The sequence below is a fragment of the Coregonus clupeaformis genome, chromosome 27, assembly GCF_020615455.1.
Source record: "Coregonus clupeaformis isolate EN_2021a chromosome 27, ASM2061545v1, whole genome shotgun sequence".
Taxonomy (NCBI): Eukaryota; Metazoa; Chordata; class Actinopteri; order Salmoniformes; family Salmonidae; genus Coregonus; species Coregonus clupeaformis.
The window spans coordinates 9,973,782-9,988,610 of record NC_059218.1 but is presented as its reverse complement, the minus strand read 5'-3'; the positions used below and the strand labels follow the sequence as shown (position 1 = coordinate 9,988,610).

Below are 14,829 nucleotides of genomic sequence, written 5' to 3'. Positions count from 1 at the left end.
ACAGGTCCTACAGCACAGTGAGAAGGAAGACCTGAGTCATTCCCATAGGAACATGTCCCCAACAGTAGTAGGGGAGAGTGGGGGGAGACCAGACACTCCGACACCTGTCCTAAACAAGCTCAGTGTGTGTGGTAGACTAGCCTACACAAGATTAAACAGAATCCAATTGAATCATAGAGCCAAGGTTCTGCTATTTGTCATTGAAAACGTGGTTGAGAAGTTTTACTATTAGTATAGCCTGTAGTTGAGTTGGCTACCGGTTTCAGGAGAGCAGTTCCCTTTAGGGAAAGAGACTGAGAAACTGAGGAGGCACCTCCAGTGAAACCACACAATGACAGAAAGGCAGAAGTAATATGAAAAGCAACACATAATATCATGCAAATCATTAGGCTACTGCTCGTCTTTGCCTGGGGAAAATCTGCATATCTCTACATCTCTCCCATAATCTCTCCCTGTCTTTCTCACTCTTTCCCTAATTTCCCTAAAACACTGCACACCCTTTACTGCCTCTGCTCTTTCCTTCTCCCCCTTAATGCTTCAGTCTTCTCCTTCTCTCCTCCTCCTCCCCTGTGAAGAAATGTGGTTCTCCTTATCTCCTTCAATGCTCCTGAGCTATTTCTCTTTTGTCCCTCCTTCTATCCTTTGAGTCATGTGGAAAAATTAGATCAGAGGTTTCAGATCAGAGGTGAACCTATTCAGGCCTCCTTGGGGGTCAGAGAGGGAGTTAGGGAGGAGGGGGAGGGGGATACATTAATAACACTGCCACTCGGCAGGTGGGTGAAGGAGTTGTGAAGAGGGGGGTAGAATGGAACCCCCCTGTCCCAACAGGGAAAGGGGACATTGGGCCTCTCTCCCCCACTAAGGTCCCAGTCCCCTGATCCCCCTCTTCTTTAAAGGAAAGGTTCACCCATTTTGAATGTCATATTGTTTTTGTGCATATCTGAGTGATGTTCTATTGATTCCCTGGGTAATTTCATTTTTTCATGTGTATCTGAGTTATTGGCGTTCATGCAGGCAGAAATCCGGCCGGTATTACGTAGCACCATGATAAAGTCGCTCTCACTACACTGGAAGTTAATAAGAATATTACTTTTAGATCGCAAAAACGTCTATCATACATGTCAGACTTCATTACTGGCCAATGTCATAACTCGGGAGGATGTCTTCTCTCCAATGAGCCATTGATCATGTTTTTGCAATATTCCTACCTCGAGAAATGTGTAATTTAACGGAGGGTCTAGCACATTTTCCCTATTTGTCTGCCTCTTTAGTTCAGGGTGCATTGCATGGTGCAGTTGCCAGATATATTATAGAAAGGAGATAGGAATCCAATGAATGAAGGAATGTATCCCCCCCACAGCAGACTGTCGACCAATTGTGTGCACACAGCCATGCAATCTCCATAGAAACATTGGCAGTAGAATGGCCTTACTGAAGAGCTCAGTGACTTTCAACGTGTCACTGTCATAGGATGCCACCTTTCCAACAAGTCAGTTCGTCACATTTCTGCCCTGCTAGAGCTGCCCCGGTCAACTGTAAGTGTGGAAGAACTTGACACCTACACAGAGCCGTGACCTCAACCCCATCGAACACCTTTGGGATGAATTGGAATGCCGACTTCGAGCCAGGCCTAATCGCCCAACATCAGTGCCCAACCTCACTAATGCTCTTGTGGCTGAATGGAAGCAAGTCCCCGCAGCAATGTTCCAACATCTAGTGGAAATCCTTCCCAGAACATTGGAGGCTGTTATAGTAGCAAAGGGGGGACCAACTCCATATTAATGCCCATTATTTTGGAATGAGATGTTCGACAAGCAGGTGTCCACATACTTTTGGTCATGTAGCGTAGCTATATTTGCTAGCTAGCTAGCTAGCCAACCAGCCCATAGAGAGAGCATTGCATTGTGGATTTTGTAGTCGACTTGAGCTGCAACAGATTTCCACAATGATTTTCCATGTTGCTACCAACCTTATTATAACGCCAAAATTAAACATTTGTTCACAAAATATATTGTTCTCAAATATTAGTGTTATTTAACACTGTACATTTAAAGGAATGAGTGGTTTTGGGTGGATTTTTCCTTTAAGACACACTCACTGAGAGGAAACAAGCAGGCTTGGGTTTCAGCCCTGGAAGTGCCCTGAAGGTCAAGTGAACAGCAGGGGGGACATGGCAAGGGAAGGGTGACCCTGGGGGAATCCAGGGCCAGACCAGGGGTGTGGAACGGAACGGCAGAGGAGATGAACTCAGGAAACTAGAGAGGAAAGCCGCATCTCAAACTCTAAAACCCTGGGCCATTCACAGCTCCGTACTGTACTCAGTACTTACCCAACAAGAGCTCAGCATTGTCTGTATCTATTACAACTATCGATGCATGAGCGCCATTCAAACAAACAAAGCCCATGAGGTTTAGATTCATCTCAGTGAGTCTGGGACTCCAGCCCTGCCCCTGTGGCTGCAGTCTGGAACCCTCCACTACACTACACTAAAACAGTGTGAGAGAAAAGCAACTCGAGTTACTTTCAAAGGGCCTCCTCGAGTCCCCGACAAACCACTTTCCCCTTCTCTATTAAATTAACGGGTGTCGGGCCAACAGACAGGCATGTGGCTACAATTAGACCACTAGACCCAGGCTAACATTCCTCCCTCTGCTCCCCCGCTGCTGCTGTCCCCATCAGCCTGTCAGCTAAACACGCAGCTATTAAGGGCCAAGACTGGCACAGAAATGTAGGTACTGTAGCTACCCCCTGTCATGTTTGATCAATTTCTTGTTGTGGTGTTGTGGTTCAGCCAAAACTCACCCTCAGTTGCTGCTCTTTGAGCAGTGTCGCCCTCCCTGACTCCATCGGCCGGTCAAAGCGAGAGTGAGAGCTCCCTCAATGTGTGTATGGAGATGTGTGAGTATAAGTGAGAGTACCTATGTCTGTGTGTGTTTGTCTGTTTCCTTCTCATGCAAACCCTGGCCAAACTCCTATAAGAAGTGAAAAACTAAAAGGACTGTTGAACTTAAAAGTAATAACCACTAAAGGTTTCTGTCCTATTTCCCCTTTCAGAGCTGGGATTTGTGCAGTGTACTATGTAGTATGTGTATGGTATACTTGCTATGATCACTCTAGTGTAACTGAATTAAGAGCTTATTAAGATTATAGGAACGTAAATGATTAGGCTTTCCTCTGACATGGAATGTTGGTATGCTCAGTGGCGACCCATCATTCAGGGCAGGTGGGGCAGAGCCAGTGGCTAACTGCAAGCGTTACAAAGCAATCACTATTTTGCTTCCCCTGCCTGCTATTCGGTGGAGAGGGTGTATGGTCCAAGTCTGGGTTTAAGGGTCTCTTTTCCAAGCTTAAAAGGATAAACATTCACACGCAACACCATGGGCCCGAAAAGGTTGAATACATTGGCCATGCTGTCAATCCAGCATGACTTCTGCCGCGTTCAAAACAACTGGAAACTCGGAACTGGGAAATCTCAGACTTCAGTGAGTTCAAGACAACTGGGAACTCGGAATGAAACGAGCTCCGACTGGGAAAATACATTTTTAAAGATCATCCAACTCGGAATTCCAAGTCGGGAACTCGGGCCTCTTTCTAGAGCTCCGACCTGAAGATCACTGACGTCATGATTCGACTTTGTTCCCAGTTGTCTTGAAAGCGCCATAGTAGCCCATGTGCCTCACCCTAATAATTTGGTCCCTTTCCCACTCAGAACTTAGCCTACTGTTCTGACTTGGTGGTGCACATGTAGCCTATAGCCTGTTTTAGAGAAATGTCATCATCGAATATTGTAAGAGCTTTCATTGTCTGCTTATATGCCCCCTTTATTTATCCTACGATTCTGACTTGGTGTACAGGGAGAACACTGTAAGAAAGGTCCATGTTCTGAATTCTGTCGCTGTACTGTACATTTCAAAAGTGCTGAACAAATAGTTATATTGACTACGTCCTTCTTAGCTCGCTCATTAATGTCTTAATCGAAATAATGGATTGCCTCTTATCAGCTCATCGTTCCCTTATGCCATAGTTTGTACATCTCAATTGTTATATTGCTTATATAGGTCTATCTCATTAGTATCTTATTCATCATTTTAGGTAATGTTAGAATGATTTAATTGTTTTGCTTACTTTGTGTATTATAATTAGCTCATGTGCTTTTCGTCACGAGGAGGGGATATTATATAATGTTGTTGGGTCTGTAACCATGTTTGCCAGTGACAGTCTCTTCCCATTCAAATTTTTGTTTTCAACAAAAAGTTCAGTAATAAACCCATATAATTCCAGTTGATATTGTGAGAGTTGTTTTGTTTGCGCAATGTGCTGTCTGTGCGTTGGTATATATAATATACAAGTGGATCCTCATTATTTTTATTGTATTTTCCTTCCTTTTTAGACCACAAAGGCGCAATCAAATACTTCAAATGGTATGCTAACCGGGTCTCTCTCTCTCTGTGTGTTGACTTAAAAAATAGTAAAGTTAAGGCCTCAACATCTTGCTGAATTTATCTGAACTACATTTACATTTTAGTCATTTAGCAGACGCTCTTATCTAGAGAGTGCATACATTTTTCAAACTGGCCCCCCGTGGGAATCGAACCCACAACCCTGGTGTTGCAAACGCCATGATCTACCAACTGAGGCCTAACTACCATCTATCTGAATTTCTGTCGGTGTCCATTTTGAAAGTGCTGAACGAATAGGCCTACCTCGTCACAGCTCGTTTGCTAAGTGTTAATGGTATAAGAATAAACATTATGAATTTACTGAACATACATTTAATCATGTTTGTGTACAGTGGGGGAAAAAAGTATTTAGTCAGCCACCAATTGTGCAAGTTCTCCCACTTAAAAAGATGAGAGAGGCCTGTAATTTTCATCATAGGTACAGGTCAAATATGACAGATAAAATGAGAAAAGAAAATCCAGAAAATCACATTGTAGGATTTTTAATGAATTTATTTGCAAATTATCGTGGAAAATAAGTATTTGGTCAATAACAAAAGTTTCTCAATACTTTGTTATATACCCTTTGTTGGCAATGACACAGGTCAAACGTTTTCTGTAAGTCTTCACAAGGTTTTCACACACTGTTGCTGGTATTTTGGCCCATTCCTCCATGCAGATCTCCTCTAGAGCAGTGATGTTTTGGGGCTGTCGCTGGGCAACACGGACTTTCAACTCCCTCCAAATATTTTCTATTGGGTTGAGATCTGGAGACTGGCTAGGCCACTCCAGGACCTTGAAATGCTTCTTACGAAGCCACTCCTTCGTTGCCCGGGCGGTGTGTTTGGGATCATTGTCATGCTGAAAGACCCAGCCACGTTTCATCTTCAATGCCCTTGCTGATGGAAGGAGGTTTTCACTCAAAATCTCACGATACATGGCCCCATTCATTCTTTCCTTTACACGGATCAGTCGTCCTGGTCCCTTTGCAGAAAAACAGCCCCAAAGCATGATGTTTCCACCCCCATGCTTCACAGTAGGTATGGTGTTCTTTGGATGCAACTCGGCATTCTTTGTCCTCCAAACACGACGAGTTGAGTTTTTACCAAAAAGTTATATTTTGGTTTCATCTGACCATATGACATTCTCCCAATCCTCTTCTGGATCATCCAAATGCACTCTAGCAAACTTCAGACGGGCCTGGACATGTACTGGCTTAAGCAGGGGGGACACGTCTGGCACTGCAGGATTTGAGTCCCTGGCGGCGTAGTGTGTTACTGATGGTAGGCTTTGGTACTTTGGTCCCAGCTCTCTGCAGGTCATTCACTAGGTCCCCCCCGTGTGGTTCTGGGATTTTTGCTCACCGTTCTTGTGATCATTTTGACCCCACGGGGTGAGATCTTGCGTGGAGCCCCAGATCGAGGGAGATTATCAGTGGTCTTGTATGTCTTCCATTTCCTAATAATTGCTCCCACAGTTGATTTCTTCAAACCAAGCTGCTTACCTATTGCAGATTCAGTCTTCCCAGCCTGGTGCAGGTCTACAATTTTGTTTCTGGTGTCCTTTGACAGCTCTTTGGTCTTGGCCATAGTGGAGTTTGGAGTGTGACTGTTTGAGGTTGTGGACAGGTGTCTTTTATACTGATAACACGTTCAAACAGGTGCCATTAATACAGGTAACGAGTGGAGGACAGAGGAGCCTCTTAAAGAAGAAGTTACAGGTCTGTGAGAGCCAGAAATCTTGCTTGTTTGTAGGTGACCAAATACTTATTTTCCACCATAATTTGCAAATAAATTCATAAAAAATCCTACAATGTGATTTTCTGGAAAAAATATTCTAAATTTGTCTGTCATAGTTGACGTGTACCTATGATGAAAATTACAGGCCTCTCTCATCTTTTTAAGTGGGAGAACTTGCACAATTGGTGGCTGACTAAATAGTTTTTCCCCCACCGTATGGTTCAATAGTCAAAACTCATTTTGGCATTTGTTATTATTGAAGGAGAATGCGGTTCTTATCGACTTACACAAATCCACAAGGAGTCAGTAGAAACCACATTTGTTTAAGCAAGTCAGCCATATCAGCTATGTTTTTTTAAAAGGCAGTAAATGAGGCTGAATTAACTGTTTCGCTGCCAGACAAGGCAGGTGAAGCGGTGGTAAGTATTCACTCCATGGTGCTGAAAAGAAAGCTCTGCTGTTGGGACAGCTTTATGTAGGCCCTAACCGTTTGTCACCGTTATGTATTGTTTAGTGTTGTGTTGTGTAGTAGCTTTGCTAGCATGCATCTAAAAAAAGAATACATGCTAAAATCGCCACTGGCCTTGCTACAATATTAGGTGCAATCGTTAGCCTTTGTTTTGGGTCATTCCTCTCCTTGTTCCCTTGTCTTTCTTTCTTTTATAATCTATGTGACCATTTTTTCTTATAAAGGAGGTTAAATCCATAATGACATTCTATAGGGGCTTGTAGACCACAAGATAGGCTAAACGCATATAGCCTAGGCCTACATCTGGACCAGAGTCACCTTTCCAGCTAAAATAGTCTAAATCTGCCTTTTTTAGTAAATCAGTTAAGACCCACCAGATAAACAACAACAACAGTTACAGATGTAGGATTTTAATTTGATCACTATTCTGTTGATTAGAATTTTCCAGCACAGCAGGAAATCCAAACTTGCAGTGTATTGTATATATGTTTAAAAAGGCTTCTAACGTTTGTAATTTCCACTTTAACATTGCAGACTCGATTTGCCCTAACGTAAAATGTATCAACCCCTACAAAAAAAATATCCACAAATTATTATCCACATAATAATTAATATTTCCTGTTGATGCAGGACTATTTTCCTGCTGTAGCAAACTGGTTTAAATTAAGATCCTACATCTGTAGGCCTAGGTCCAGAACAAAAATTGACAGAGATATTCCTCTCCCTGACCTAATTCATACATGTCATGTGGATAATAACCGTTTTTTGAACTACCAATTACACCATCATGACCCGTAACTCTTTACCCCTGACTTTTATAGCCACGGGCAACAGTTCCAACATTCTTTAACATCAAAGGACCCAAACAACACCTCATGACCACCTCTCCACATTTCCAAATGTAGGCGTGTAAGATCCTCAACTGACCTAATTCTGCTTTGGCTATTTAATTTTGGGAGTGTTTCCTTTATTTAGACTATATGTAATTATATATTACAGCATACCAATTAATATTTAACAAAGGCTTCCAAATTGGCAGTGAGTGCAGGGCAAAACAGATCAAAAGGACATGGCTAAACACACAACCATTAAAGGTTTGATACTTGCTGCCACTCTGATCTGTTCACTATATACATTTAATTGTTAGGGAACTACTACCACATATCACTTAAATTGGTACAGCACTCTCACTAATGGGTGCAACAAGTATAGCCTCTTCTAAGGCACGCCTCAAAATGTGTTAAGGAGCCACAACAATACCATGCGCTCCAAAATTACAGTATGGTACTGTATTCTGTGGGGGTGGTACTGAATTACAGTACATTACTTGCAGCACAGTAGCCAGTAAATTACTGTAGATTTACAGGAAAATATTTTTAGATTCCAAAAATAATAAACAAAACGGTATGGTATTGTATGGGTGCAACAAATATAGCCTCTTTCAAGGCTTCACTGTAATTCTACAGCAGTGTAACGGAACGCCATTGAGCCCCCATAATGCATTGCTTTTTACAGAACTGTACTGTAATATAGAATTACAGTAGCTAACTGTGACAGTTTTGCTGTAACTTTACAGCAATTTGTTACAGTGTAGAGTTCAGTGCTTCTGCAGTTACAAAAATTTTTCCTGACCCCTGTCCCACTGCGAACCAATCACGGTTCACCACACTTGACTTCCTCCTTCAATAGCAGTGTTTGTGCGCAGCAGAGCCTCAGAGAAGAAAGAGAGAGGGGGTGCTGGCTGAGACTAAGGCTGTGCATACACAAGATACTGGTGTCCTTACTCAAGCCTTTTCTTACGCAAAAAAAAAGAAGAAAAATTGGAATTTCTGAGGCTGATGAAATTAAGGCAGGGAGAATTTAGCCTACACCAACCGGGAAAGAGTAGTCTCAGAGATCTGTGGCAGCACACAGAGAGAGAGGTGAGAGAGAGGTGAGAGAGAGGTGAGAGAGAGAGAGAGAGAGAGAGAGAGAGAGAGAGAGAGAGAGAGAGAGAGAGAGAGAGAGAGAGAGAGAGAGAGAGAGAGAGAGAGAGAGAGAGAGAGAGAGAGAGAGAGAGAGAGAGAGAGAGAGAGAGAGAGAGAGAGAGAATAACAACAACTAGGCCTACTGTATAAGAACAATGAATTTGAAGCAGCAAGGCTTAGAGAAAGGATTTGTCCAAAAGAACTAAGAGCCAATAGAATGTGAGTTAGATTTACCGGGTCTGCACTGTTCAATACTTTCTCCTCTCTGTGTCGAGTGGAAAATACCTGTTTGCAGGTCAATATAAATCTGATTATTTCTGAAGTCAACCTCATGCAAGAGAAGAGAGAGAACCGAATGGATTTTCCAATAAACTGTCTAACTGAGTTTTCCTTTACATCAGTGACAGGCTGTGTGCAGTGTAGGAGTCGCCTATGGATTACATCATTACTAGCTGAAGGGATGAGGCATTGGACCTAGTCATACTAGCCATGGACCTATTCCTTTTTATTTAGACATGACAAGATTCATCCCCAGTATCATTACATGGAGGTAGGCTATTATCTATCACTATGATTCTACACATATGGAATGCAATAACTCTAAACCTGTTATGTTAGCCCATCGGTAGTCTATTATTGGTATTACTCACTTGTAATGACACGCACACACACACACACACACACACACAAACAAACACATGTACCTCAGTTTGATGTTTGATGAGAAATAAGAATAAGTTGAATGACCACATTGGCCTACAGCAACTACGTCGACCACAGTTGTGTGTTAAATTCACTCTCACAACCATTCAGAAAGCATTGGGGAGCTGCTGCTTTGTTACAATGAAGCCAGAGTTCAAAACAGATAGTAACTAAAAACCGATTCTAAATGACACAGAAAAGAGCAACTAACCAAAACAGCACTGTACCATTACTACCTAAATGGAACATTTTCTCTCTAATGATGGTTAACCTAACCACATTATTTGGTTATTTCCCCACCTTTTCTTCTCAAGACCAGCAGAAACATCAGAGAGCATCACAGGAAGTCTGTCCACTAGGTCTACCACTCTCTCCAGTGATGTTCTTCTCGAGTGGTTGAGAAACACAGAGATAGATAGAGACTCATTTTGTATCTGGGTTATATCCATCTAGACTCCTTTATATATCTCTGTGGTTGAGAAACACAGCTTGACTGTGACACTGACCTCACTTCCTGAAATATCACCTCCTCGCTCTGTGCTCAGGCCGAAAACACCATGAGCTGAACTTGATAACACCCATGTGGCAACCCACCACTCCTTCCCTGTCACGGATTCTGCCGAGGCTGCTCCTCCTCCTTGCTCGGGCAGGCTTCGGCGTTCGTCGTCCCCGGAGTACTAGCTACTGCCGATCGATGTTTTCGGTGTTTGTCTTGTGTTGTCTAGTTTATACACCTGTTGCTTATTAGTGCTGATTGTGTAGCATATAAGTTCCCTTGTTTTACGTTTGGCCTTTGTGTGTTATTGCGTATTGTCTCGTTGATGTTCGGCATAGCTATTTCGCCTCATTACGCACAGGGTGTTTTTCCCCTCCAGTGTTTTGGAGACTTTTGTTTGTGCGTTTGCATTCAGTAAAGTAGTCATCCTGATTCTCTGTGTCCTGCGTCTGACTTCACTTGCCGCGTACACATCACCCTTTTGACATTCCCTGTCTGTCATACATCATTAAACATGATAAAACTGGCCTTGAAGACAGCAATCAGTGCAATAACATAGGAACAAATAACTGAACACTGGAAACATGTATTTGCCACTCTAGGTAGTCTGCTCTTGTGTCATCTTGGTTCTACACATATACCTACAACAGTAAGTTAAGATGCACTTGAAGAGTTTAATTCCAAAATGGTATATAATCATGTTCAGAAATGTTGGTAAATTAGCTTTTATTGTTTAAAGAAAGTATGAAAGAGATGTATGTGTTTTTCCCACTATCTAATCATGGCATGGGGTTGTTCAATGTTTAAAATCTATCAATTTAACTTCAGAGAGACAAATAATAAAGTTTTTTTGCTAAATGCTATATATCCGCTTCTCTCTGAGATATAAGTAGTACTGCTAGGTTTTATATAATCAAATGTAACAAATAACTACATTTTTAACAATGAAATTTACAAATAATACATTTGTGAACTCAATATTTATTTAAAAAAAATAATTCACTACAGTAATATGAGATATGTATGTAAAACATGTATTTACATTTCACATTTTAGTCATTTAGCAGTTGCTCTTCTCCAGAGTGACTTACAGTAAGTGCATTCATCTTAAGATAGCTAGGTGAGACAACCACATATCACAGTCATATATACAGGATACGAACATTCCATTCCAGCTAAACAATTGATATATAGTGTTTTGTATCTCAAATCTATGAATTAAAAATCTGAGAACACTAATATTTTAAACACACATGAGGGTACACATAAGCAAAAATGTCTGATGAAAAACACAAATGTGAAAAATAGGTGGATATAGCGTTTTGGAAATAAACTCTTCACTTGTTCTACAAATGACAGCGCAGAGATGTCACCACAGGACAAAGGGCGAAGACAGTGCCTACCCCATCTTAAATTGGGTTTAGCATGACAACAAGGGACACTGAACACACTACCAGCTTTACCACTACTAGGCTACAGTACATCCCCAGCTCACACCTGTAGAGGTCTGTTTGGTTGTAACTGGGATTATTTTATTTTTTTATGAGTGTCTGGATCTCATTCAGCCTATCAAAGCACTGAGCATCTAGTTGCAATACATTATTTCCAAATGCTCAGTCTCCGCTGTGAACACTAGCACTGTATGCTTTTCGGAGAGAAAGCAGACAGGAAAGCATTTGGAACACCCTGGGGCAATGCTCTATCACCATTTTCTGGGCAGCAGAGCAGTAGCATTTTGGTCAGGCAGTAAGCTAGCGGTTAAGAGCGTTGGGCCTGTAACGAAAGGTCGCTGGTTCGAATCCCCAAGACGACTAGGTGAGAAATCTGTTGATGTGCCCTTGAGCAGGGCACTGAACCCTAATTGCTCTGGATTAGAGCATCTGTCCGCCAAATGACTAAACTGTAGTAAGAGAAATAGGGCTGACGTCATGGCATAAATACTAGGCCTCTGAAGTACTAACAGTGTTCTACTTGGACCAGGGAAATGATTGGAGAATAATTCAGGAGAACTGACCCCTTTGTAGCCCTCTTCTTCTCCCTGGCTCTCTCTACCTCCGTCTCTCTCATGAGGAGAAACACGTACCAGATTTAACCATCTCCAGACCCCGCGGATTCTCCATCTGCTAAAACTGACTTCATCTGTAGGAGGCAAGGAACGTAGCACAAACACACACACACGATTTCCCACGTCCCTGTTCCTATTACTGAGATTGATGCACGTTTCAGATGTGAAGTACACAACAGGCAATCAAGCAGGTTCAAATGGCATCCCACACTATAACTTCACCAGTAAATGTGTAAACAGTGGCTCATTTTACAGCACAACAACAACATCTGAAACAAAAGGCCAACGTGGAATTCCACAGACTCTGACTGCTTATTAGGGCTCTGTAAAAATAGCTGTGGCAGTCCTGTAATCTTCCTTATTCTCATGCCGGAGTTTACGACACATTATGTGGGATTTGGGGTGTGTGTGTGTGTGTGTGTGTGTGTGTGTGTGTGTGTGTGTGTGTGTGTGTGTGTGTGTGTGTGTGTGTGTGTGTGTGTGTGTGTGTGTGTGTGTGTGTGTGTGTGTGTGTGTGTGTTGTGTGTGTGTGTGTGTGTGTGTGTGTGTGTGGTCTGTTGTAGACCTGTATCTTGGAATCCATCACAGCTGAAGCCCCTCTTCGAATATAGTTTGTTAAGAATTAAGTTGCTTGCTTTTGGGCACCAAAAGCAGACAAGCTGAATTAAGTCAGAGCCTTTCTTCAAGGCTATTATACAGGGCTTGCTGTCTGTTGTAGCTCAACTAACTAGCTTACATTTTTCCTCACATTTTGGTAAAAAAGGCACACGAGTGGGTGGATGAAATGTGGCATCATAGCTGTGGAATTTGCAGTGGTATTCAGCTCCACCTCCTCTTCCTCTCTATTTAAAATCAAGTTGGACAGACAGCCATCACACGGTTTGGTTTCGCTGAATCAAGTGAGTTTATGACAATCCAGCATGGCACAACCAGTTTTGATTATGGTGCTCGCCTGATTGTTGGTTATATGTGTGAGTATGTGTGAGACATTGGAGGAGAGCTGACTGGCCGCATTGTGAAGATCAGCTGTCATACAGCACAGTGAGTGAGTTATGTGTCACAGTAGGTTCTGAGAAACCACAGCCCTGGTATATCCTGTTCAACTTCCAACTGTCAACTCAGACTCTCCTATCTGTTGCAAAGACAAACCATATATAGGAAATGTGTAGGCCATCTAAATCTAAAACAAAATCCATAAGCACTGATTGAATCCATCATATACCTGCTGCTCTTTTTGTTAAATATTCATACAATGTAGGCATCTTAGTATATTTGGTAATTTCACAGTTTCCAGCTACCACACTACCACCAAGCATTAATTGACATAACATAATGTGTAGTCAGTGTCAATATGTAGGCTATTATAATGTGTTCAGCTTTCTCGATAACCAGGGAGAGGGAGACCAATTAATATGGTCTGGAATGGAATAGTAGTGGAATAGATGAAGCACAAGCACTGCCTGGAAACATCAGACAGGGGTGTGTTTCAGATACGCATGTTAGTGTTATGTTGAATTGTCTTGAATTGAATGCATCGTAAAATAGCTCAGTGAATATCATCATTATGATGTACAATCTACAACAGCCACATGCACATCGGTCTGGAAAACCTAGCTGCCCCAGTTAGAACTGGACATTTTGACCACATCAATACAATAGCCTAGGCTACATGTCAGTCAAGGCAGAGAACATGATAGCCTACCATTTGAATTCGCCTTCATTGGCATGAACTTGATTGACTACTGGAAATAATGGACGGTGTGGCTTTTATAGCAGTTATTACAATGTAGCTAATAAAAACTCGGGCTTGGTTTGCAAGCACTGTTGAGTCTTCGGGGTATTTCCCACTGTTGATAGCCACTGATAGACCGTTATCTGGGCTAATAAATAAAGAGCTGGTACTTACCCATAGCTCTGACCCCCAGCTCATGGTTCAAAGGCGATTTCCTCGTAATAATCCACGATTCAGACGGTGTATCGATGCTAAACCACTGCGGCGGGTATTATCTTTTTCTTCCTTTGAGGTTGACGGTGTCTATGTGAGCGCCCTCCGAATTTGTCCTTCCCTCCTAGTGCGTAAATGCGTGTTTTTTTCACCTTCTCATTCTGTCTGTCTTCTACAAAATGGCCAGAAGCCGCAGCATAATCTTCAAACGGAGTGTGTGTGTGGTGCTGCTGTTCTGTGCAGAGTGCGGCCACCGCAATGACAGCGACTGAGGCCCGTGTACTCAGAAAACGCACGAGAGGATACGTAGTTGGGGGCGATGGAGCCACAGATGTTTGTAGTCTGGTGACGAGGAGGCAAAATTGTTTTCGTGTGAAAATTGATAATCACATTATGATATTTATTTTACACTGCGGTGACTGCCACAGATTTGCTCCTAAACGTCAGTGTTTTTAATGAATTAATTAACCATGATAATCATATGGTGTTACGATAATAACAAATCATCATAATATAAATTGGCCATATAATATAATAGCCATTATCTAGGTTATAAAGGTTATTTTGTGTGTTTGTCAACTTACTGGATATAATGTATATACTTTTAGCCAACATTATTGAGCACAGTTTTCATCGGTAGAGCAGTTTATAAAACGTAATTATAAGCAACACCATTCAGGATGAATGGAACGAACAGGAAAGATTCCCAGGGTCTGTGACGCCCTCCATCTGGTGGGAAGCAGACCCGGTAGCGAGCGTGGTGAAACAGAAGAGTCACTGTCTGAGTCTATATCCGACGAAGTGTACAGGAGGACATTAGTCTAAGGAGTGTGTAATATCAATGAAAGAAGTGGTGTGTGTAAACTGTATCAGAAGTGTCCGGTTCGAGAGAGGCAAGTTGAGGGGATTTGGGGGATGGAGGAGGGTTTGTTAGAAGTTAGTAGGGCTCTTATTATATTTGTGTCTCCCCTTCTCCTAGGCCTAATATATGGATCAGACAACGTCGT

The 14,829-nt window shown here is 42.2% G+C and overlaps 1 protein-coding gene across 1 annotated transcript in view; it reads right to left on the bottom strand.

The window, feature by feature from the left end:
* The window catches only part of LOC121541487 (formin-binding protein 1), a 116,448-nt gene extending 102,354 nt beyond the window's left edge, over positions 1–14,094 (bottom strand). The window contains exon 1 of the mRNA XM_041850526.2: positions 13,784–14,094. Coding sequence (XP_041706460.1) covers positions 13,784–13,807 — 24 coding nt within the window. The 5' untranslated portion in view covers positions 13,808–14,094. The remainder of the gene's footprint in view (positions 1–13,783) is intronic.
* Between the last annotated feature and the right edge of the window lie 735 nt (positions 14,095–14,829).